At 38.6% G+C, this 26,179-nt stretch overlaps 1 protein-coding gene across 3 annotated transcripts in view; it reads left to right on the top strand.

The window, feature by feature from the left end:
- Positions 1-25,557, top strand: part of RASGEF1A (RasGEF domain family member 1A) — a 166,327-nt gene extending 140,770 nt beyond the window's left edge. For all 3 annotated transcript variants that reach the window (XM_057416383.1, XM_057416381.1, XM_057416382.1), the window contains 12 exons: positions 2,420-2,599; positions 9,113-9,241; positions 14,437-14,574; positions 18,736-18,957; positions 19,237-19,311; positions 19,536-19,628; positions 21,413-21,515; positions 21,805-21,884; positions 22,491-22,682; positions 23,075-23,198; positions 23,704-23,776; positions 24,864-25,557. In XM_057416383.1, the coding sequence (XP_057272366.1) occupies positions 2,426-2,599; positions 9,113-9,241; positions 14,437-14,574; positions 18,736-18,957; positions 19,237-19,311; positions 19,536-19,628; positions 21,413-21,515; positions 21,805-21,884; positions 22,491-22,682; positions 23,075-23,198; positions 23,704-23,776; positions 24,864-24,888 (1,428 nt within the window). In that variant the 5' untranslated portion in view covers positions 2,420-2,425 and the 3' untranslated portion in view covers positions 24,889-25,557. The remainder of the gene's footprint in view (positions 1-2,419; positions 2,600-9,112; positions 9,242-14,436; positions 14,575-18,735; positions 18,958-19,236; positions 19,312-19,535; positions 19,629-21,412; positions 21,516-21,804; positions 21,885-22,490; positions 22,683-23,074; positions 23,199-23,703; positions 23,777-24,863) is intronic.
- Positions 25,558-26,179: the final 622 nt, after the last annotated feature.

The raw sequence follows: 26,179 nt of genomic DNA, 5'->3' as shown, positions 1-26,179 counted from the left end.
GCGGACCGGCCAGAGGCGGATGGCTCAGTACTACCGGGAGGGTGCAGTGGAACGCAGGTGCTACGCGAGGGCGCTGGCCGCCGCCTCCCGCCCTGGGGAGCCTGGGGCTCGTGCTCGCGGAGAGCAGGGCGAGTTTCGGAGAAGCGTGCGGATTGCAGGGGCTGAGGGCGCTGCGGCTCCGCGGAGGCGTTACCTGCCCTCTCCGCGGGGCTGCCCCGCGCTCAGAGCCGGGGGAGCCGACGGAGGGGGTCCGGGGGCTGGCCTGGGAAGGCTGGGGCTGGCACTGCAGGTAACGGGTGCCGGTGGCGGCTTGGCTGCCGGCCCTCGTCACCCGCGATGGTTGTTATCAGACTGCTCCCGAAAAGGGTCTTGAAAACCAAAACTGATGCAACGATGGACATGTTAAAGGAGTTTAAAGCACTTGATGGCAAATCCGGGATACGTTTCTCCTAAAGCATCTTTTCAGCCTGTGCTTAGTTGGTGACTAGCTAACCTTAAAACCCTGTGCAACTTCGTGTTATTAGCCAGAAATGCTCATCACAGCCTGTCCAGCCTGAGAAGTAGCATTCAGCTCTACTGCTATGGACCTTAAAAGGGAAAAAATACACATTACTGGCGAGTTACATAGTATGCATAGCAAAGCTGGCTATTTCGTCATATGCTCCAGTGATTTCTCAGATTGCAATGTACTGCAAAGCTTAGGTCTAACTGATTGATCTGTGAAATACTGAATAACTTTAATGCCTGTTTGAACAGAATCATCATTTTTCATTCCATTTGGTATGCCATTAGATTACGCATTTTCTGTTTTATTTAACACTAGGCCTTGAATTCTGCACCTGGACTCCTCAGGGTAGTCTCCCTGGTCACTATTAAACAGCTGCTATATTTTAACTTACAGCGAATTACACTTTCCTTGTATCTGTATCACATATGAATACATAAAGGTCTTCTGATTAAAGTCACAAAGCAGTTCTACTTAAACATAAATAAATCTGTCACCTTGATGAACAAGTATTGTTAATAATGTTCGCGGGGGGGGGGGGGGGGTGGTGTCCCTTTCCTTATCAATGCACCTAGCATATTTACCGTCTGAGCTTAAAACCAGAAAAATGTTTTGTATCCCAGGTTGTAAATATGAATGATCACTTTGGGGAGTTTGAGAGAAAGAATGTGCCTTTAAAAGAATACCAAGTACAGTTTTGCTCTGCAATTGTTTCAAGTGCTACCTAAAAAATGATAAATAGAATTGAAGGGTTTCAGTTCTTACACCAGTTTTTGAAAAATAGCTAACGAGAGGACATATGCTAAGAGACAAGTGCAGTTAGATACAGCTGTCAGTTTAAAGGTACCGGTAATAGCCTAACCCTTTTATCTACCTAAGTGCTTTTCAGAGTGTGACAATGTTTGTTACACAGATGGTGAGACAGCAGCTAAAGAGTTAACACTGCCTTCTTTTCACTTTACCTTCTAAACAGTCTTAACTATTTCAGCAGCCAGGGGGAACTGTTTTGATACTGTGCTGTTTGCTAATATGCCTGTATTTTCAACCTTTACATACAGTAGCAGGATGTTTTGTTTAGCCTTCTGCATATGTTTAAGCTGTAACCAATTTAAAACAAACAAAAAAACCCCCACAGTTTACTCACAGTTGGTAACTACTGTATACTGATACAGCTTGTGGCAAAGAGGAGGGAGGTGGAAACCCCAAATCTTCCTGTGGTCTTTTTATTGCAACAGCAGGTTTGTTTCCTAAGCAAAAATCTCCAAAGAGACTGTTATTAGAGTTGTATGTTACAGTATATGTCATAGCATTCAGTTTCACCCGGTTCATGGTTTTATGCACCCAAAAAAAAGGGCAATTTTGCTTAGACAGTATGGCTCTCCGTGTTTTCAGTGATATCTGTGCGCAGTTGATGTTGCATTTCTGTTGACATCTAGCTACAGAAGAGGTTGAAGGATTTATCACAGGTCAAGTATTTTGGCCAAAAATCTGACTTCAGAAGAGTAAAAAGAGGGACATTAAGGCATGGTATGTTTTGTTTATTTGTTCACTAAGGCTCTGCTTCAGTATCTTTGGAATTCAGAAAGCATATTACATTTTCATCCCTGTACAGTTTTACAGCATAAAAAGCTAGGGGAAAACTAGGGAGAAAGGAGGAATCATGTACAGTGAAGAAAACTTACAGATTCTGCATCTACAGCCTGAGTGAAATTGTTTCAAATGCATTTCAAACCCCAAAGCCAGCTTATAGATGTGTGGCTGCTTGGATTCAGAATTTAGCTCAAATGCCCAGACTGCATTCAGTCAAATATGTAATTGTGTTTAATGTATGCCTGTCTAAAACCTACACATAAGACGTCCTGAAGGAAAGCTTAACCTTCTTTCTTGTTGGTTTGTTTTTTGCTGCTTCTGCAGGAAACTATGCCCCAGACACCAATATTTTCCAGCATGCTTGGTTCCAGTTGTAGTGGGCAAGTGCAGCCAGATATGGGGGAGAGGTGTGTGGACCCTGTTTATCAGGATGGGAACCTTGTTTCTGGATCACTGGAGGCCTTGATAGAGCACCTGGTGCCCACCATGGACTATTATCCAGATGTAAGTAGCCACTGAAGGGCTTTCTTTTTCTTCCCATGGTTTTCCTGCATTAATATCTGCATCAGTTAGTATAAAGAAATTCTAATTCCATCTGATTCAAGATTAAGATGTAGGCTAAATATGCATTTATTTTACTTGCAATATTCATTCAGTAAAGATCTTGCTCAATGGGGATACTCTCGGGTTTTAAATGAAAACACTTGTTAGAAAGATAAAGCTGTGTTGAAGCCAAATGGGTGCCTTAAGAACCAATTAAAAGCAGCATTAGCCACAAAATTTTCAATCTCTCTAAGCTGCTTTAGTTCTAATGCAGCCAAGATTAACTACTAACCAGCTCCTACCTAGTAAAGCAGACCTGAAATCAGCTTAAGTTTTGTTGTTGAGTTGTTTGCTTTGGGTTTTGGTTTTTTTTTAATTCTATGCATCTCTCAGGCCATCAGGAAAAAAAAAAAAAAATCAATTAAAATGGTTTCTTTCTCAAGCCTTTTTAACAGGCCGGTACTGTTATGTATGTATGTATGTTTCTAAGCCTGAAAATGATTCGGCAACTGATTAAACATCCTTAGTGCAGTCCCCTGAAGTAAACAGCATTTATAACTCCAGGGCATGCAGTGAGATTCTGAACCGAGGATATTATTAAGAGAGCACTTGATCACTTAAAATTAACATCTCTCACCAATGGGTACAAGGGATATTTAAACACGTTGCCAAAGATCAGAGAGGTTATATAGCCTATATTCCATTTGAGCTCTGAAAAAGTGGTAGCTGTGGCAGAAAAATCCCATCTCTTTATAAAGACTAACAAGAGTTAGGAAATTGAAATCACTATTAACGTGTATGCTGGACTTAACATTTGTCATAGTGAGCCATGCTATATCTTGTATGTTTCTCAATCCAGTTAGTGGAAAACTTTTTACTGTGGTTTCACATCAGCCACAATAAAATCCCTCCAAGCTCCCATGTGTGCACCACTCATCTTCATAAAGAGACTCCACATATGAGTGTTCATTGGTTATAAGCAGGAGAATTGCCAGCTGTCATCACTAGAAGATTAAAATAAGCAAAACCAGGAGATTTTAATATTCCAGTTCAAAAGTAACCCTAAACCTTTCATTTAAATATGACTAAGATACAATTTCACTACCTTTGACAGATGCTTAGTACTAATTCCTTCATAAGACACAGAAGGATAACCATTGTTAGACGTTAAGTGTCAGCTCCCTGCCCCTAAATACAAACTGCAGAATAAATGTGCAGAAGAAAGCAACAAGTAGCGCTAGTATGGTGTACCACTGGGCAGCTGTAGTTAAGTCTTCCAAGGAGTCCATTCCCATTTTTTTATGTGCTCCTAGAATACAGTTACTTGCTGCTTGGTTTCAGGAGTACAGCCAATATTTTTAAGTAGCTGCTAATACACATTCCTTATTGTCATTTGTAACATAAGATCTATTTATAACACAGCTACTCTGAAAATGGTTCCAGAAGGTGAGCATTACTTAAGGGGTCTACAATGTATTTTGGAATGCTACTGGTTTCCATGGTGTTATCCCACACCCCATGCAAGGGAACACTGCAAACCAAGCACTCATGGACCCTACCCCCAGAGGCTGCAGTTTAAATAGACAGCAAGCTGACAGCTGAGAGAGATACAACAGAAGCAATTTAGGGAACTCCAGGGAAGAATAGAAAACCGTGTTAAAGGAAATTCATCTCCTTTACAGCAGGACACGTTCTTTTAGTTAAATCAGATCACCCAATTTAGCTGAAAGGATTAATTATAAAATGAGTAGATAAATAAGCTTTGAAAAAAACTTATTTTGTTCAACTCCTTTTGAACAAAGCTTATTTTATATAAACAAAGCATATAACAATTTATATGAGGAAGGAGCATTTGAGTTACCTTTAAATCCAATGCTTAGACTTAGTATCATGTTCATTTCTATTTTTAGGGAAGTTGCCACAGAGGGTTAGAGTGATAGCCATTTAAGCTGATACACTGTCAGAAGAGTAGCCAATACTCGTGTACTCAAGAGAAAGGTACAAGTACTTCTCAGCCTCATGTCTCTGGCTACACATGCCAGGAAAGGCAGCAAGGAACCACCAGTTAATTCACAGCAAGAGAAGCTATTGGTAACAGTAGAAGAGATTACTGTAGTTTCAGAGTGACATATCCATAAGTTGCAGTACTTGTCCAAATTTTAGGATTAGTATATCTGAGCACAAGGCTTAGAAGGCATTCTCGCCTGTGTGGACGTGCAGCTGAAGACCACAGGAACCTTCCAGACAGGGGAAAAGAAAAAAGGGGCGGGGGAGAAAGCAAATACAGAGTATCTTTCTCTGCTGGTTACAGAGGCAAAACAAGAATGTATTTGCCATGTTGGCAGAACACGAGACAGGCAAAGGGGGGATGGGAAAGATAAGGGCCCACATTTGTGTCCTGCACTTTGGAGGCTTGTTTGTCTACAGGGACTTGTTCAGCACATCGAAAAATGTATACTCATGAGACGAAGGAGTTCGGGAGGTTAGGAATGGAATGTACCAGTCTGCAACCCTTGTGCCCAAGCAAAAAAAAAGTGTTTCAAGAAAATATTTCACAAACACAAAGTTCCAGAATGAGCAGAGAGTGCACAAAAAAAACATTTTTCTTTCTTTTCCCCTCCTCCTCAAGAAGACATGAAGACATCAGTGCATTCTTCAGGCAGAGAGTAACAATTCCTTCTTTAGCCTTCTGCATTTGCACTCTCTCTCTTTTTTTAAATATAATTCAGCTCATCTCTTAGCAACAACTTCAGGCACTAAAGGAATCTGGCTTCTTATTCTCTTGTAAAGTACAAGCCCTTTTGTGTCAGTTTATGTTGTTCCAAGTGCAAAAAGGATTTTTTTTTTTCCCTCTCTTCCCAAATACCTGTCACTTTTGTAGGCTAAATAAAGCTTAACTTCCAATCTCATAGCTTGTAGAAGTTTTTTTAATAATTCTTTGTCAAACTAGCTAGCTTCATAGCTAAATTTCCTTCTCCAAACCATCATCTTTATGATTAAGGAACTGGCTATGAGAGAGGGTAGATTTTTACACCGTTAAAACATTTAGCATATATGTGTATAGTAGTAAAGGCGCAACAAATCACAGAAGTCCTTGATCTAGGTAATATATGTGATATTAGTAGGAAATATTTCCTATCCAAAACAACTGTGTTCCTAACCCCTGAGACCTACCACTAAGCTGAAATGTATAGCTTAGTTCAGACTGTATTTTCCTTATTAGATAGGGAATGCTTATTAGCAGAGAGACAAGGAGATAGAGGTCGATACTGCTGTCAGACCTATAATTTTTAATTTGATTCTTAATTGCAGTTACTCCTTGTCTATGACAGCATAAGCAATAAAAGTATCACACACACACCCCCAATTAGATACCAATATATTGTAAACCAGCATATCTAGATTGACCACAATGGAACAATTTTGTTTTCCAAAGTACTGAACCTAGTTCCAGTTAAGTGACTTAAAAAATTGATTAAAAATACAGCAGATGGGTTGTAGAAGCAATAATAATTTGTTTCTGAAACCTAATAGTCCAGTGTTGTCTGGAAAAAACATTACATGGGTCCAGTACAGTTATTACAGACTACAGAGAGACATTAGCAAGCCTAAAATGGAAGGGATGCGCTTTTGTTGCCCTATATATGATCTTCCTGCAGCTTGCCAGTTTGGCACTTCTTTGAAGATCATATGAAACATTATCGAAACCAAATAAAATCTCAGGTCATCTGGGTCATACTTTTCTTGGAGTATAACAATAGGGAAATAGTACTCTGAGTGGGCCTTTCTCAGTGTCACCCTGAGATAAACGCTGTCCCATACCACATAAACTTCCACCAAAGAGACCAACACTAGAATTAGTATGAGAAGCAAAATTATATCTTTCCTTAAAAGAATGTGTTCCAGCTTATCAGAGCAAAGGTCACTGCAAGAGCAGTGTGGCTTAAGCTGTGGTTCCCTGCTACTTACACGCACAGCCATCATTCAGAAAGGCTTCTAAACTCCCAAAACAAGAATGTGGGGAAGGGATGAAAGTAGCAAAGTCTGTTTTGTTGTTTTTTTTAAATTCCCTATCTCTCAAATGCAAAATACAGTATAAATGAGGGCTGCTTCATGTTTCCAGAACAAATTTTTATACAAGCCAGTGACAGCTGATGCACCCAACAGCTGTATTCTTTTCCCCAATAGCCTAGACTCACAATTTTAAGTTCAAGGACAGCACTGATAGAAATAAACATGGAAGCTGGCTACAAAAACCAACAGAGGATAACCAGGTATAGTTTAACACACAGAACCAAACAAAACCACTCCAATCTCACCCTACCCAAAAGAAAAATCTCACAGCCCCATACTATTCTTTATGTTGTTTTATTCTGATTAGGGAGTTCATCAGTTATGGGATCATTCTCATATACATAAGCATTAAAGATCTAATGCATTGTCTGATAATATAACCAAGTCCCCTTCTGTGATCCAGGTTAGTTCTTCAGCCTAATTTTATGCCCATAACATACCACATACACTACCATAGATGTTTATAAAGCTTCTCTAAAGCTGATACAATGTCATTAACTGTTTTCAGATGCAGGTGTAAGAGCTACACTGAATTTCTTACTAAAATTAATGAACTGCAATTTTTTTGTTGTTGAAATGTAAAAATAAACTCTGAAATCCTGTAGAGACACATAAACAAAATACCAAACAGAAGCCCAGTTACTCAAATTTTCACAATATACCCTTGTACAGGATGTTAGCAACCATGCCATCAAGAAGGGTAGCCATTCTGTCAGTGTCCTGTCACTGCCCTTGCCACCTGCTCAAAGTCACTAACAGCCTGATTGTTAGGTGGCCCCAGCTGTCCATTTTCTGTAAGCAGAAGCACTACTCAGGTACCTGACCCAAACTGTTCATCCAGTTAACCCTTCTCCTCAGTTCCTCTATTCATAAATAATAGAAAAGGAAAGACTATGGATTAACACCAGCTTTCATTGTAGAGAATGAATGCTACTCCTAATTTAATACATAAACCCCAGTGCTAATCAGATTTTCAAATCAGAATGAGCATTTTTAAATGCCTTTGCTGTATCACACTCCAATGTTCTTTCATTACCTTCTTCCACAAGCTCAGGACAGAGTTGGATGTTTAATAGATACACAGTCTATTATGCTGCTTCCTCAGTCCCAGAACACTGTGGCTTTTAGTTATTTTTATTTATTTTGTTAAAAAGAACATGTCCTTTTTCCCCTTCTGATATTTGAAGGATTTTAATGCTAAATTTATGTTCTAGGGCACACTGAGTACTAAAGAGGTAGAAACATTTTTCATTAATAACACATATTATTGTGATTAGAAATAAACCCCATAACAATTTTGGTGTCCTAAAGATACGATGATTGTTTAACTACAAGTGTGTTTTAGAGACTGCAAGCAGCAGAATTCAGTAGCTAATAGTAGAGATGCCATTTTTTAGACAACTGGTCATACCTTTTATCTGTCTCAATTTACTTGTCCAGTCCAGGGTTGTATACGTGCACATTCACTATTTATATGCATACTTGGTTGTGGCCTGCCAAATCACATTTCTAAAAACACAGTGCAAACTAACAGTACACACCGCAAACATAACAAAGGTTAATTGGAATTCATTGTCAAAGAGATCCCCTACAATTCTTACAAATTTCGGCAAAAAGCCTAAAGGAAAAACTGAAGTGCTTATGAGATACTACAGTCATTACTCAGCAATTACATTCAAATACAGAAGTCTAATTTCAAACACTGTAGCAAGAGTAGGGCATGAAGGCATTGTCACTTCAACAAAACTGTCCAGAGGATGATTCAGAATGCAATGAATTACAGCTTTTAAAATACAAATGGAGAGGATATTTCTAATGAAAAATAATAATTACTGGCATTTATTAGCAGTGTTCATGCTCAAAAGACTCTGAAACAGGCCCCAAATAAGTAAAGTTAAGCTTAAAAATGAATTACTGTCATACGGTCACAATCTAAGCTAAAGCTTGTGTCAGTGATTATGGGAAAAAAGGAAGAAAAAAACCTCATAGATGAAGAAATTACAGCTGTGGTTTGGAAGACACATGAAGCAGTTTTCTGCAGCCCAGTGAAAAACAATCACTCTTAAAGAAACAAAGCAATACAAATTGTGGCGTTCAAGAGGCACAGCGCCCTGCACTGGATGTATTTCATTTGTCTTTTTGGTGAGCACCGACTAGTTTGGCATTTTAAAGGGAAATAATTTGGGAATCTGAAAACACCACAGTTAACAGCCTTGAAGCCTACAGCATTTCCTTTTAACAGACCTAGAAAAAACCACCATGTCTCTGGAGACAGGAAAAAAAAATTAAAAACTTTAAATGAAAGAAAGTTACATTTGGGGTTTGTGGAATAGTTTTTCCAAGGAAGGCAGATTATTTTGGATAAAGTTATTTAACTTTTTTTTCTTTCTACTTCCACAGAGGACATACATCTTCACTTTCCTTCTGAGCTCACGAGTCTTCATTCACCCACATGAGCTCCTGGCTAAAGTGGGACAGCTCTGCATTAAACAGAAGCAGCAGCTAGAAATGGGGATTGAGGCAGAAAAGGTAAATAAACCGTTATGTCCTTCAGTTAGCTGTGCTACTGCTGTTTATTTCTCACTTTCTCTCTCTCATTGTAAAGCTGAATAAACTGATAAAGAATAAATGGAAATTGTAATTGGGCATGCATTGCTGGATGCAGTTCCATTTGCATCTTTCGTCCTGAAGTACCGCTCCTTCTTTGCTAGCCACAAACAGGCTATGTACTACCTTACCAGTTGGATACAGTGGCTGGAAATACAGCTTTGCTACAGGTCAGTGTTGTGGACTGGTGCAATGTGTATCTGCCATGAAATTTGCCCTGCAAGCCATTTCGCCCTTTTGAGCTTTCACCAAGTTAGGACTTTCTTGAATCTGAGTCTCCTTTCTCCAGTCCCTTTCAGCATCCTATTAGAGTTGAGCGCCCTACTATAGATTATTGGTGCAGTGTTTTTCAGCTGGTGTGAAAGTAAACCAGAATTACTTCTTACAAAAATTAAGGTATGCACTACTTAAAATGGTAGCCTGTGCTGACCCATATGACTATGCAGTTTTGCTACAACTGATTAAACCAGACTAGGTCAGTTTACAATATGCACTTCAATACACATTTTCCATAACGGTGAGACTTAGACGGATTTTGACTGAAACTGAAGTAATAGAATAGTCCAAGCTGGGATGCAGATAAGAGCAACAGAAATAAGGATGAAATCAGCAAGTACTTAAAGACCTAAATTGCTCAAATCCCAGGCATGCTTTGGATCCATTCTTCTATGGTGAGAAATTACATCCTCACATTCCTAATTTTCAGCATATTGTTATCCCATTTTGTTTTCTCCTTGGTGTATCACTGCTCTTGAGTAGGAACTACAAAAAAATAACTCTGTGGTTTGGCAATACAGATCTTCTGACAGCAGTACAGACATCTCTGTCTCCCTTACTGTTCCTGGAATGTAGTCTTTTATTATGTCACAAAATTACTTCACAGGGAAAACTAATCACTTAGAGCAAAATTACTTTCATACAGGTCAGTCCCCTGATCAATTCGCGAAATAGCTATATAACTCATGGTGTAGGTGCTGGTAAATTCAAGGGGTTTGGTAAAGAAGTTGCAAGAATCACTGCATCCAGCTTTGTACACAGAAGTCATAACTGTTCCCATTGTCATTGCTGAACCAGTTCATGACTGAGCAACCTCAAACTGACACTAAATTGTAATGGTTCCTCAGGAACAGGTAACTAAACAACAGAGGTAGGAATTTGTAAAAGATGCTGGGACCATATGAATCATGCAATGGGTAAAGTTCTAGACATATGAAGACAACTGCTGTCAGCAGCCAGTGTCAAAATACATCTCTAAAATACTTGGATTTAAAAATAATGGGATAAGATGAAACTTTTGTGAATAACGATACACTTACAAGATTTTCAAATGAAAATAGTATCTGGGGACTAAATCACCCAGCTATTTAAAGCTATTAGTTGTAAAGTAGTATTATTCTACTTTACATCTATTTTCAGCAGATGTTTTAAAAATCATGGCTTCCACTTTGAAAAGGCTGTGGAATAGAGCAGCTCATACTCCAAACACCCACACTCTTACACCTTCTGCTGACAAATTGGAAATGGGCCTACAGGAAAACCAACAAACAGCAGGGTCACAGTAAAACACGAGTGTTTGGGAGGCTGCTTTAATTTCATGCTTTGCTGGTTGCTTTTCCTACCATGGCCTTGATCCCTTCCTACCCCCTTAATATAAACTGTAACGTTTTTCCTGCCCACTAAACACAAAATTCTTGGAAAACGCTACATAAGCTTCTGACATTCCTCTCAAATGACTACTTTGATGTCCTCTACTGCAAGCACCTGTATGTTTTACAGAAAAGTTCAGCCACTAGCATTCACAAACAGTTGTTTTTCTATCTGGCAATGAATAAAAACTCATTTCATATGCAGCATAAAAATTCTCAACTCCAGACACTTTGTGTATTCATAGTCATAACCCATTAAAGTATAATCAGCTACCAGCACCTTCTAATTAAGTGGTTCCATAGCAGGAAATAGCTGGCAAAAGCACTTAAAGCAGCTCTGATCATTTCTGACAGTGTTTGCTTGTGCAAGTCTCTTAAGATGGGAAGCTGGCTGACTTGCAGTCTGGATAGCATAAGAACTGGAAAAGTGGCGAGGAGCCAAGTTTTGAGGTTACACATCACAATAGTTATCATTCGTTTGTTTTTGACATTACTGGCTAGTCAGAGAGTCCTGCAGAACACAATCCAGAGTGAAGTAGATTGAAAAGAAAAACACTCTGGGATGTCATGGAGCCTGCTCAAAGCTCCTTTGGCCACTCATAAAAAGGAAGGGTTTCATGGTTTAAGGCTTCAATTATAATATACAAGTCAGAAGTTAAGCTTGACCATAAAGGATAAAATTTAACTCCCCATAAGTGCATTAGAGATTGGAAAGACCCAAACTAGACTGTCATAGGAAAGAAAAAAAAAAATTGTATAGTATTACTCAGTGGAAAAACCTGTTGTTAAAACTGTGGTGCATAATTTCTGCAGCTTGAGGGTATTTTTTAACTCAAAAGTCAAAAAAGTAAGAAATAAAACGAGAAAATAGAAATTAATTTCTATTAAGCCTGTCTTGGGATACAGAAGTCCTATCAAAAACATTATGATTTCCCTTGGGTTTTGACACCACTAAGTACTCCTTTTTAAAATCAAAAATCAAAACAATACTTATAATTGGGTCATTGTCATTAAACCTCCCTTTCTTACAAGCACAGTACTGCTATTGCCGTCCTGTCTAATTAGTAGTTGTTTTTTGGTCTTGTCTGCCTTGTCTCATTCAGTACAGAGTTGATCCACAGTACTTAATAGAAGTATTTTTCTTCTCAAAGAAATATTTATGGGAAAAATATTCCCACAGACTCGAGAGAACTCTTTGTCAGGGCTCACAAGGAAGCTCACATCTGGGGTAGGACTACAGAAAGAATAGGTTGGTAGGTTTGTTGCAACCATGGCAAAAAGGAAAATGCGTGCTGCTACCCACATATCTGTGTGATTTTTACCTAGGCTATTACAAATTACATGCATCGAGCCTGTCACACTGCTTTGGGTTTCATCAGAGTGTACATGAAACAGGAAACTCATCTTTTACTTTACTGATGTTTTATAGTATAGCATTGCTCTCAGAAAGCATACCTTATTTTCATTAACATTAAGAGCTTTTGATAAAACATTACACCTTTTTACATCTGAAGAGTAATTACACAACAAATAACATTGTTTGCAGTTTGTCTCGCAACAGATACCTAGCTTTCCATCACGATGGAAGAAGCAAATGCTAGCAACTCATGAGCAGATACGTAAGATAAGAGGTTAGTGTTCATATAGAGATGCTTGTCACGGCCTAAGGATGGATTCTGGAACTTTCCTGCCCCCATCCATCCCTTTTAATTTTCAGAAGTTAAAAAGAAAGTCTAGTTAGGATAATTAATACCAAAAATCTGTTCCACTTTTGATAAACAAAAGTGGAGTATTCATATACTTGTTAACTTAATTGAAGAAAACCACACTGGCTGGCTAATTAATTCTCTGTCACCACCTACAGATTATTCTTTTAGTAATGTCAGGCTCCATAAATTCCTTAGCAAAGAAGTATAAATTGTATTTTACCCAGGGCCAATGACAATGTGAGTTCAGAGGACAGACAATTATAATCTGGAACTCTGTCCTATACCGTTCAGAAATACCTTGAATGTGGGCTCCACAGAAGTGGCATAAGCAGACACTGCTTTGCAGGAATGTCTGCTGCCAGAGAAAGGTGATTCCTTTTGCCCTCACTATACAACTATTCTGTGCTTCTCTCATGAAGAGGATAAATTAATGTTATCAATAAAAACAGGAAAAAAATGCTAGCAGAATGCAGTTTGCTGTTCTGGGAGGAAAAAAAAATAAAAGGGCAAGAAAATTCTCTTTAGACTTACAAGGAACACTGGATCATTTTCAGATTGGGGATTCAATTGTGCATGATTTAACTTAAGAGTTCTTATCAATCATTATTGATATTGCACTGACTGTATATAAGTGAGATGTAAAGAAATGCAAAAAAAAAAATCAGCTTAGTTTGGTTGACTTTTGGTTTTGATCAAATAAACTGGAACAATACCATGATCAGATGATGTTTTGGCAGGAATCCCTACTAATTCTTGGAACACAGTCTCTATTTGTCTTAAAAGAAAATACACCAATTTCCTGTAGTGACACTCACATGCTAAGTCACCTTCTGTAAATCCCTAAGAGTGCAATGAGGAAAGCACACTGTGCATGGGGGAAGGAACTGCTGTGTAGTGGAACTTCTGTAGCTTGCACAAGTGGGAAGGTAAACACAAATGAAAGCTTCCTCTTTTTCTTCAGTGCATCACAAGCTGGGTGGAAAGATAAATACAACCTGAATTAAGTTTTGATTCTTCTTGTTTGTTAAACTGTTCTTAGCACTCATACTCCCAATTTTACAGGAGTGCTTCCTTGGATTTACTGATGCTGCTGTCTATTCTTAGCATAGTGGAATAATTTGGGCCTAACTGATGAAAAGCCTTTAAAGATTCATGGGTAACAGAAGAACTTAGAAAATAGCTCTTCCTTCCCTTTCTCTGGTTGTCAGCCTTTTGAGTAAGAGCCAATACTTTTTATTTGCAAAGTCCATCTAGATTTAGATGTCATGGAGAGAACACATGCACATCTTTCCTGACATTCATTTATTTAAATATACAACTCAACATGGAGGGTCTGATAAATTCTATAGAACAAAAATGTCTTTGTGAATGTCTCTTATGAAAGATGCTTGCTAGGGTGCTGCAGCTTGTATACATTTGAATTCAAACACTAAGGTACTGCTGGCTGAGATGGCATAAGTCAGCAAAAGTCCCATTGACTTCAATCAAGTAAGTCACAAACTAATCTGTCATCTTCCTGGCTTCATACAACTAACCTTGAAAATATCTTTCCAGTGTTTGGTAAGAGATATTACCAGTTACCATGAAAGGAGGACAAAACTATTTGGGAAACTAGCTCACAGTTTTCTTTTTGTCCTCTTCACCTATTACTAATGCAAAGTATTTTCAAGGGTGTCTCTAGTTTATGTAAACCTTCAGCAGATAATTTACTCTGCAGTCAGAAGAGCCTTTGGTCAGTAATCAACTCATTGTCTCTTTCTAGGCAAAGCTAAAATCCTTCGCTGCCAAAATCATTCAGCTCCTGAAGGAATGGACTGAAACTTTCCCCTATGATTTCCAAGATGAAAAATCCATGAAAGAATTGAAGGAGATTGCTCACAGAATCACACAATGTGATGAGGTAGGGATGGATAAACATTAAGTGGTAAAGCAATATTTGTCAACCTTTAAATATACAAACCCTGTAAACTGTCAATATAAGTGCAGGACATGGGCCAAGAGATGAACTTAATGGTCCATTACCAGAAACTGTCTACTGTATAATCAAGTGTAAGAGAAAGAGACAAAATATGAGAAATGGATGTAGTGCAAAAGGAGAAAGGACAGTGACTATAATGGCACAATATAGTTAACTTTCATCATAACTTACATTCCAACCTTTGTTACTACTCTAAGTCCCACAAGGCATATCAGCTAGTTGTATCAAATGGGCAGAGAAGAGATTCAGAGCAGCCCTGCGGAGAAGGACTTGGGGGTGTTGGTTGATGAGAAACTTAACATGAGCCGGCTTCAGTGTGCGCTCGCAGCCCAGAAAGCCAACCATATCCTGGGCTGCATCAAAAGGAGCGGTGACCAGCAGGTCAAAGGAGGTGATCCTGCCCCTCCACTCTGCTCTCGTGAGACCTCACCTGGAGTATTGTGTACAGTTCTGGTGTCCTCAACATAAAAAAGACATGGAACTGTTGGAACAAGTCCAGAGGAGGGCCACGAGGATGATCAGGGGACTGGAGCACCTCCTATGTAAGGATAGGTTGAGAAAGTTAGGGCTGTTCAGCCTGGAGAAGAGAAGGCTGCGTTGAGACCTCATAGCAGCCTTCCAGTATCTGAAGGGGGCCTAGAAGGGTGCTGGAGAGGGATTCTTCATCAGGGACTGCAGTGACAGGACAAGGGGTAATGGGTTTAAACTTAAACAGGGGAAGTTCAGGTTAGATATAAGGAAGAAGTTCTTTACTGTGAGGGTGGTGAGGCACTGAAACAGACTGCCCAAAGAAGGGGTAAATGCTCTATCCCTGATAGTGTTCAAGGCCAGGTTGGACAAAGCCTTGGATGACACGGTCTAGTGTGAGAGGAGTTGGAACTAGATGATCTTAAGGTCCTTTCCAACCCTAAATATTCTATAATTCTATGTATTACTGCTCAAGGTGAAGATGCTTATTATTTAATAGTTCATTCTTAGTTCCTAACAATAATCAGCAACTGGTTTTTTGCTGTGTCTCAGGTGACATACACAATAATTCCACAAAAGAAACTTTGCTACCTAGTCAGTCATCAGTCTTAACAGCTCTGAGTTTCTAGCCTATGAAGAAAACTAGGCCCCACAAGACTTCTGTAAAGCAAACAGATAAATCAAAATCAAATAAAACAAGGGCTGAACTGACACTTATTTTCCTCATTGAAAAAGTCACTACCAGTAGACAGAAAGAAGGACTGCAAGGGAATTAATTGTTAAGCATTTGTATGAACATGAAAGGCTTACTCGTACAGAAGCAGAAGCTGCTTCTTGTTTTTAAACCCACCACCTCAAGATATTTGAGAACAACTAGCAGGAAATGGAAAGGCAGTTGTATTATGTGTTTCTGTTGATTCATGTATGGAGAAAATGAAGACCAACAGGTTTGACAGCACTGCATGAATCAGCGATAGGACACAATACGATTAGGTGCTACCAAGTTGTCAAAAGGAAATATGTCAGTTTTATTGCATAAGCAAAGCTGTTTACTTGGATGCCACTATGAAAATGTCAGCGCCCGAGAGTAGGAGGAGAAAAGGAAATAGGATTGTAATATTCCTTCTATTCCTTTTGTAGACAAGGACAAAAAGGTTTATGTGTGTTGGCAGAGATACTACTGTGAAAGGGGACTTGGCAGAGTTTTTTAGCATTTGTATCTTAGTATTTAATTTGTCTATCACTTTGAACTAGAGTGAACTTGTGGTCTTTCTTTCTCTTCCCCTTTCCTCCCACTCTGACATGTATGAATAAATTGTCATTTGAGAAACAAGTCTTCCTGAAGTGGCTCAGTGCTCTGGCGTCTGAGGAATCTAATGACATCCATTAGTTACAGCGTCACCGTTTTGACTTGTAGCCTTGTTAAGGGGATCAAACTTGATCAGCGAAGAACTGTGCCACATCTAACTCCCAGGACACATAATTTGACATCAGTGACAAAAAACAGCTCATGCTCTCAGTATTTGTCACCACAATACTGTATAAGTATATAATAAGTATAATAAGTATACCCATACTGTGCTTCCACAAGGGATTACGGCAATGGTTTGGAGTTTTATTTTGTATTTTAAAGCTTTTCCTATTCTCCTAAGACACTATTCTCCATACATAGGATAGAAAGCATTGGAACAGGCTGCCTAAGGAAGTCGTGAATACTCCATCCCTGGCAGTGTTCAAGACCAGGTTAGACAGAGCCTTGGATAACATGGTCTAGTGTGAGGTGTCCGTGCCCATGGCAGGGAGGTTGAAATTATATGATCTTCAGGTCCTTTCCAACCTTAACCATCCTGTGATTCTGTAAAGTCAACTGAGAACTCATAGAAAGCAGTCAGATGCTTGTCCTAGTGATAGCAGACAGCATTATCAGATAGCTATTGGTACAGCCGGGGTTGTGCCGCAAGAACAAACATCTTGCTTGAATTCAAACAAGTTATTGTACTCTCATTGACTTATTTTCCAAAGTTGTAAGAAAATTCAGGGTAAGACTAAGTAACGAAAGAAAACTGCTAAATGTATAAGGGCATTTGTCTTAGCATTAAGATGCTAATAAATTTACAGTAGCTTAAGTAAACCATAGTTTTTCATTTCACTTCAGTTTCTTGATTTGCCTTCACATACTGAGATATTCCCACCTGCCTTCAAGTTTTATTCTTTGTGGTCCGTATCTAGGAAGTCTGCTTCCTCCCAGAGGTGCGGTTAAATCAGACACAGCAGCTGAAGTAAAATGATTTACAATAGAAAGCTCAGGATACCAGAGAACGCAATCAGCACTTTATTTTAGCACCCTCCACACCCTGCTCCTTTGGCATTTCTGAACACTTGTAGCACAATATCACAAATGGCTCTAGACAGCTGCTGTTCGGCAGTAATCCGGTTGCCTCAAGATGAGCTACGCTGCTTTCAGCTTTTCGTTTGATTTCACTTGGGAGTCAGATTATTGCCTTGTAAAGCAACACTCTGACACTATTATTGCTTAATTATACTATGCAATATGCAAGTATTTGGTAGTCACCGTCTCTCACATCTGGTACATAATTTCAGTCATCACTGCACATTAGTGGCTTCTTTGAACAATCACAGATTCATTGCCGTTCTTTCTAGTGTATCCAGTTGACTGGCAGAAACCAACAGAGCAAGTTGTAAACAGTTATTGTGGCTGAGAGAAATAATTTGCATGAAAGCAACAGAACAATTGTGTAGGAAAGAGAAGGACTGTCTTTGGTAGAATTATGTTTTTCCAATTTCTAAGGAGCAGGAAGAACAGGATTGGAGAACCTAGGTCATTTAAAGCAGTAACAGGAGGGATGGAAAGCAGAACACTGATCAAGTTAGCTCTTTGGAGTTGATTTCATTGAGGAATGTCTGTAGGACACAATCAATGGCAGAAAGCATTTAGCATGCCTTAGTTGTCAAAACACTGAGCAGATGGATAACAGTTCTGTGGCTTTACCGGTAGGTATCCTTATTGGTCCTATGTTTAAAATCTGCACCTGATAAACAGAAAGGCATTTTAGTTGTCCAAGAGCATGATGTGCATTGTGCTTTTACCAAAATCTTCGTATGCTGTAGTTGTTCAAAGCCAAACCAGTGTATTTTAGGGATATATTCTTGGACATATTAGTTCCCTAGGTTATGCCTGGGCTAGACTTGATAATCAGTGGGTCTGGTCACAATGAGAAGGAGCTTTTTGGCACTTTGAACACAGAGAATCTAAGAAGCCTTGTGCAAGCAAGTCAACCACCTTTCACCTTAACCACTATTAAGCTGTTTACATGGATGCCTTTGAAATGGGGGTACTAGCCAAAATCTGCCACAAGGAGCAGACCAGCGAAATAAGCGAAACAGAGTTGGGAAGGCAGGCAGGCATAGCAATGTCATTATGAAGTTGTGTGGGCAGTTAGGACAAGTTAATTTGACATAAGATTATCAGCTCAGATAAGATGAAAGAAAACAGATAGCAGGCATTTATTTTTTTCCCTGTCAGAAATTCTCTGGTGATCTGTGTCTGCAAGACCTTAAGTTTTTTAGCAGTCATTGTTTCTGCCTTTTGCTTAGGAAAATGGAACAGTGAAAAAGATCATTAGCCAGATGACACAGAACCTCCTGATGGCCCTCTCTGCACGGAGCCAGTACCAGGAAATCAAAGAGAAATTCCGGCAACCTGCTACTGACAAAGGCACCATCCTCAAAACCAAGCCACAGTCAACTCAAAAGGACATCCTGAGTGTGTGCTGTGACCCTCTGATCTTGGCACAGCAGCTGACCTATGTCGAACTGGTGAGGCACTAATTTGTGTGAATGATTTACTTTTCCATTTAGTAAATGTTAATATACTCATTGTGTAAGCTTTGCTGTGGCTTCACTGAAAGCCTCCAGTGTTTTAATCAAAAAGTACCAAGTAAGACCAATTAGCTACACCAATAACACCTCACACATCTCAACTGTAGGAAGATAAAAGTTACCAAAATGTTCTCCTAACTTTGGCTTTATTGATGGATTTTTCACTAAACTCTGTTTGTCTGTGCAGTCACAATCTCTCATCTCTCCAAAACACAGGAAAGGGTGAGCAACATTTACCCAGAGGATCTGATGCAGATTGTCAGCCACATGGACTCCCTGGATAATCACAAGGTATACAAGAAAGGGTGTGGAGGGAAAAAGAAACAAAAAATAATCAGGGTAAAGAACCTCCATAATTTGAGTACACTCTGTACAAGAAAGGCTGACTTTTTCTAGCCTGCCTTAAAAAATATCCAGCAAGATTTTACCAGGATGTGAAAAGGACATTTATCCTTTGGTATGTTGACTTTATCATGCTACACGATAGGATTAACACGTGGCCTGTTCTCTTACAGTGCCGAGGTGATGTGACCAAAACCTATAATTTGGAGGCCTATGACAATTGGTTCAATTGTCTCAGCATGCTGGTAGCTACAGAGATTTGTCGGGTAGGTATTCATAGAAAAAAAGATAGCAAAGAGATACTGGCCTTAAAGACAAGAGACAGACAATGGTCTAATAGAGATTTAAACATTAGCAGTGCAATTAAAGATAATGGCATTACTTAAGCATTAAATTATTTTCATGCTTATATGGTTGAGAGTTCATGGTCATGTTTGGCTTTGCATGTATTCTCTAGTTTTGTCTATCTTCTGTAGTAGCATTAGTCATGCAGTGAAATTAAACATGTGGAGCTTGAATTAGGAGCTCTTTTGGGTTTATTTTGTTTAAATACATCCATTAATTCTTAAGAAGATACTCATCTTTATATGCAGATTTACCAGTAAACAGCTGTTCTTCCACTGCATTTAGATGTCATTAGCATTGTCATATATACATATTTGTGGTTGAAAAATCAGGAATAAGCTTTCTTTGAAGACTGAAAAGAAGGTGGACTACAGGAAAGATTTAAAAGTGCAAGAACAGTCTTACTAGAAGTTAAAGTAACTTCTATCACATAATAAAGAAATGGAAAGTTCACTGCCCCATAAACCTTTTTCTTTCCCTGAATAACAAACTTTTTTTTATTCTTTGTCATTTTAGGTTCCTATTAATATGCACCAATTCAAGCAAATGGGACATTTTCTCTCTATTCCTACTAGTCAGGAATTCTCCTGTTCTCCTATTCCTCTTCTGTGGGAATCCAGATTCCTAGGGGAATTTCGTGAAGTTTGACATATCAATCCTAATCTCTTAGGATTTCCTGCTCTTACAGACACTTACTACAAAAACACACCAAGACATCTTCCAGAGCTGGCTTGTATGGCTAGTCAAACAAAAAGGCTAAGCCAAGCCGTTGACTACTGAATGATTTTCTTTCAGTATAACATGGAAACTGAAGTATTTATGCAAGGGGTTGTGTTTTTTAAAAAGAAAAATTAATTCCCTTGTGAAGTAGTCTGCAGTCATCACTTGGGAGCCACTTTTGTACAAGCCAGAACAAACTTCCAGATCTAAATATAGGAAAGAGCTCAATAAATGAATGTAATCCAGGCAATAATACTAGCTTAAAATTGAAAAAAAAAGAGAAAGAAAAAGAGAAAGATTGATGGCTTTTGGAAATGAAGTTTGAAAACAATGCTATATATTAATTTTGCTTTGCCATTTATATTAAAAGAAAAAATCTGCAAAGTAGATGCTCAGCATAACTTACTAGCTACCTTCAGCATAACTTGCTAGATTATTTTTGTGTCAGCATGAATGGGAATTTGTACATTTGATCATCTTCACTACCTGCTCTCAAAACATAATTTAAGAGTATGCACTGTAAAATGAGAAAATTGGGACATCGTAACTGTTCTCCCTCATATTCAGGTTATATGCCCTGGTCTTAAGTCTGCTTTTCCGCCTTCCTCATAGGTTTAGGTTTTTTTGCATATATTCTTTGGAACAACAGCTTCAGGTTATCTTTTTTTTTTTCAAGTAATGGGAAGTTGCTGAAAGCATCCAGCCTGTTTATATAAGATTCCCCAAAATGCTGAACTTCATGAATAAACAAAACCTTACATTCCCCCACAGCTAGACAAATAATTGATAGTATACTTCTGCACTTTTAACAAAAGTTAATCATAACAAAATACCTTCAATGCTATTATCATCATGAGATTTAGCTGGATCAAATCTTGAAATGTCTATTCAATCAACCTGTTACAATGCCTTTTACTGAATATCCCATCCAAAATTCAGTCCATCCCTTCCCTCTTAACAGATCTTTGGGTGGGTTTTTTTTCAGGTTGTAAAGAAAAAGCAGCGTACAAGAATGGTGGAATTTTTCATTGATGTGGCAAGAGAATGCTTCAATATTGGAAACTTCAACTCAATGATGGCTATTATCTGTGAGTATCCTTAACACAGATGACAGAAGGCACTCCATTTTACAACCTGACTGGCAAGACGATGCTCATACTTGCCCTAAATCAGCTGACTACCTCAGCATACACACTTCTACAGGGGCAGTATGTACCAGTGACAGATTAATGTGTGGGTGGGTAAGTGTTAGCTACAACTTCTGTTTCTGAAGCTGAACTGCCTTCCAAAATACATTGGTGACGATACATAAAAAAACAGAGGGCTAACATAACTGTTTAACTCGGTTGTTTCTTTCTGTCCTCTCTCTCCATTCAGCTGGCATGAACTTGAGTCCTGTGGCACGGCTAAAGAAAACTTGGTCCAAGGTCAAAACAGCCAAATTTGATGTTTTAGAGGTAGGTATAAAGTTTAGACTTTACCTAGAAATCCACCAAATACTAATTCCATACCAGAGGTTTGGATAAAACTAAGTCAGAGATCACCGAGGCAGTGGTCACCAGCACATAAACATTAGAGAGATCATTTCCTGAATTTCAAACTCCCTACTTACCTGCAGAGAGTGCAAGCTTTCTTTAAGGTTATTTCTTCCTAGCATATTTTTTCCAATTAGGTCGTTTTCACTCCAGCAGCTGCTACTTTGCTACACTTAAAACTAATAAGAGTACTCCATCTAGTGGAGATCTGAATGAAAATACTTAACCAGAACCATCACTGCAAAGATCGATGACAGCAAGTTAGAATTTTGTGAGGTTTCACCCAATAGACATTTCTCATTTCCTTTCAGGCTTCCATTAGCCATTGAAATAAAGCATAGGTGTAAAGCCAATACAGAATTCTCCTTCCAAGCAAGACAGAAGTTAGAAAAACCTGAATCTAGACGTACTAAGCATATGCTACTCTTTGAAAATTTAAGGAGAGGGCCAAAGAATTAATAAAGAATGAACTCCCCGAAGGAAGGAAACATGTATTACTTGACTGCCTTTCCCCCCCCATAAAAACAGCATCACATGGATCCATCCAGCAACTTCTGTAACTACCGCACAGCCCTGCAAGGAGCGGCACAGCGATCTCAGACTGCCAACAGCAATAGAGAGAAAATAGTCATCCCGGTTTTCAACCTGTTTATTAAAGATATCTACTTTCTGCACAAAATACATACAAACCGCTTGCCCAATGGGCAGATAAACTTCAAGGTAGGACTTTGCTATTACAGAAACTGGAATGCTACTTAAAACATTGTAAATTATAAACATTTGCCAGTTTTGAACTTCTAGTTCATTATATTACCAATTCCTTCAGCATTGCTATGATCTACTGTTTCACCAAATTTCTATGAAAGCAAGTGCTTGAAGTTGCCATGTTTATATTACATATCCAGCAGATCCACAACTGCATGTACAGAAAAGAATCTAAAAATCTGCTGGTACATAATTTCCATCAGTTAAAAGGTTAGTTTTAAAAGGTACTAAAATAGCAACAAGAAACAGCATGAATACTAAGACTGAGGGTGTGAAACTGAAACAAAAGAACTAATAGTTGGAAGAAAACAGTATTTTAATAATATTATTTTAATTACCTCATGCAGAAGTTCTGGGAAATTTCAAGACAGATCCATGATTTCCTGACATGGAAACAGGTTGAGTGCCCTTTTGAAAAAGACAAGAAGATTCAGAGCTATCTACTCACAGCACCCATTTATAGTGAAGAAGGTAAAATCCTTTACTCAGCATTACAGTGAATGAATATTCAGTATAGTGAGCACTAGACTGAATATGCAGTGGCAAACAATGATAGGACAAGGGGTAATGGGTACAGACCGGAACACAAGAGGTTCCACTTAAACTTGAGAAGAAACTTCTTCTCAGTGAGGGTGACAGAACACTGGAACAGGCTGCCCAGGGAGGTTGTGGAGTCTCCTTCCCTGGAGACATTCAAAACTCGCCTGGACACATTCCTGTGTAACATTATCTAGGTGTTCCTGCTCCGGCAGGGGGATTGGACTAGATGATCTTTCGAGGTCCCTTCCAATCTCTAGCATACTGTGATACAAAAAAGTGCAAAAGTATTAGATAAATATGTATTATCACTTCTGTATCAGCTTCTGAGGAGAATAAACTTCATTATGAAGTCTGACAAGCTACACCTACTGTATTGTAATTCTTTTTCTTCAATTAACAAACCCATGTATCTGACTGTTCTTATTTTATTTACTAGCTCTGTTCATTGCATCCTTTGAAAGTGAAGGCCCAGAAAACCACATGGAGAAAGACAGCTGGAAAACACTCAGGTATGAAACTTCCTGAGAACATGAGGTTTTTTTGGTTTGGGATTTTTTGGGGGAGTTTGTGTTTTTGTTTTTTTTTTACAGTCACACACAGGCACGTGATCATGAGCTTCCTCCTATTTGCATACACATTTTAAGACCATTTTGGCTCAAATATATTTATTTTTTCTTTAAAATTCAAATCTGAAAAATTCCATATGGCTTGGACATATGGGCAGCTTTAAGTCATTGAAAACAGCCAGACCAGTTCAGGCTGCAAGATCACTGCTGGGACTACAAAAGAGAATATGCTTTGTTTAGGCTATCAAATACAGTAAAAGAATCTACATTTGTAGCAGTTTTCAGACATGCTTTTCTCAGGGAAACAAATATATAGAGATAATAATAAATTGCTATCAGTCCTCATACCTATGCATTTATTACTCCTATAAAAAGGTGAAGTTTTATATGAATACTCTTAATTTTCAGCCTACTGTTAAGGGAAAAAGTCTCAATGATTCCTCTTCCCTCTGAGAGGGGGAAGCACCTCTTCCATGTACATTATGAGATCAGCTAATTTAGATAAAAATTCTAATACTGAGGCCAAGGCAGAAAGAGAGATTTAGAACTTTGTAAATCATGTTAGATACTTAGATTTGAAATACCCATACCAGATAAAAATGAGGGAAGAAGCCTGTATGTCCTGGGCTGCAGTTGAGCTACATTAGGATACTATTGTCCTAGACAAGACACTGCTTCCCAGTGATCCCAGTGTTTCTTAGGAAGTCCACATAAGCTTTTCATTTATGACACCCACACAATGTAACTCGCATTAAATCCAGTGCTGTTCAGCATAGTTTAAAATGACAGAACATCATGTTGCCACAGCGCATCTTAAGGGCCTGAATAATGTTATAAAAGTTAAATTTTCATTTAAAGTCAGCAACTTTATTGGAATTCAGGGATATATTCCACTTTGCAACAGCTGGAAATTTATCCCTTGAAGAAAGGCCACCAGGTAACGATGCAAGATAGATCTAATGCCCACAGTCACCAAAACTAACATTTTTTGTTGTTACAGGAAGATAATTTTATTTTTTATTACTTTTAGGACAACTCTGCTTAACAGAGCCTGAGATTCTTGGATCTGATCTGCAGACTTTGAAGCACATTGAATGAACATGTTTTTACAATCTGAAGGACTTGGACTGAGCTGAGAAAGACCTCACTGGCTGAGGTCTGTTTTGTATATACAGTAACTTTTATGAAAAAAATGTGGTAAATATTTCACATGTCAACCTTAAGGCACTTGAGTGAAGGGTTTTGTTTTTTTTATTTTGAATACAAGGGCAGGGCCCTGTTCTCAGAGATGAAGTGTATGATAGGAGATGGTATCCCTGGGGAGATCTTATTCTATTAGCATCCAAATTTTTATTTTTTATTACTTCAACCAAAATAAATAAAAATTAAAAACACACTTCTCCACTAAAGCCGATGTTCCAGTTAAGTACTCTACTGGAGCAGTATCCTACAGAGCACTCAACATGTCTCTAGCTTTGAAGTAAAGGGTCTCCTTCAAATCAGGTGTTAGTTCACACGTGTTAGTGTTTGTAGAGTCAAGGCCTTAGACATCTGCAGTAAGCATGTTCCGCTCCTACATCAGAAAATAGTGCCTTACAAGGTACTAATATCGTTTAGTGTACCTTCTATTACGCTGGACTGGAAGTAAAGAAAATAAAAATATGGATGTCTTGAAACCAGCTAAAAAGTACTCTTTAAATAAAGTGGAGAATATGGCACATGAAGTAGAGTATACCTGCCTGTAACATTGATGGTGCAGCAAACATTATTTTTGTTACACGATTTAAAAAGATAAGATGGGGTAACTGTTGGGGAATGTGTGTTTGTGTGTGTGTGTAAGTGTGCGTGCACATGTGAAGATGCACGCATGTCTAATACTTCTGGGAACTATCATTTAAATTCTGGCTGTCAGAGTAGTTTGTGTTTTCCTTTTTAAAAGAAATCAGGGATTTTTTGTTTACTATTTTGTTTGAGAGAAGGATGTCTAACCTAGCTTATCTCTGCAAAACAGGCTCAGTATGTTTTTTTTTAAAACAGTTTTTGGAAAATAGAAGTCATACATGAGCTAGGGAGAGGGAAATACTCAGATACCCCATTTGAAATTAAGGCTAAAATTTCCAAAGACACTGAAGAAGAGCTAATCACCACTGAACTGGTCATTTAATTCCCCAGGTTCCTTTGAAAATGCTAGTCTGCTCTTACAGACAATTAAAGCAAAGAACAAGTAATAAGTTTTTCCTAGTATTTTATAAGCCATGATTAACTGAGCCAGAACATGTTGAAATCTAAGGGAAGACACCATAAGAGATTGGTCAAACCTTTGAACCCAGGTTAGTACCAAACTGG

The sequence above is a fragment of the Pezoporus wallicus genome, unplaced genomic scaffold (assembly GCF_028554395.1).
Source record: "Pezoporus wallicus isolate ANWC-B61680 ecotype Strahan unplaced genomic scaffold, APGP_CSIRO_Pwel_v1 contig_2012, whole genome shotgun sequence".
NCBI classification, from domain to species: Eukaryota; Metazoa; Chordata; class Aves; order Psittaciformes; family Psittacidae; genus Pezoporus; species Pezoporus wallicus.
The sequence above is the reverse complement of the archived record's forward strand: the minus strand, read 5'-3'. Positions and strand labels throughout refer to the sequence as shown.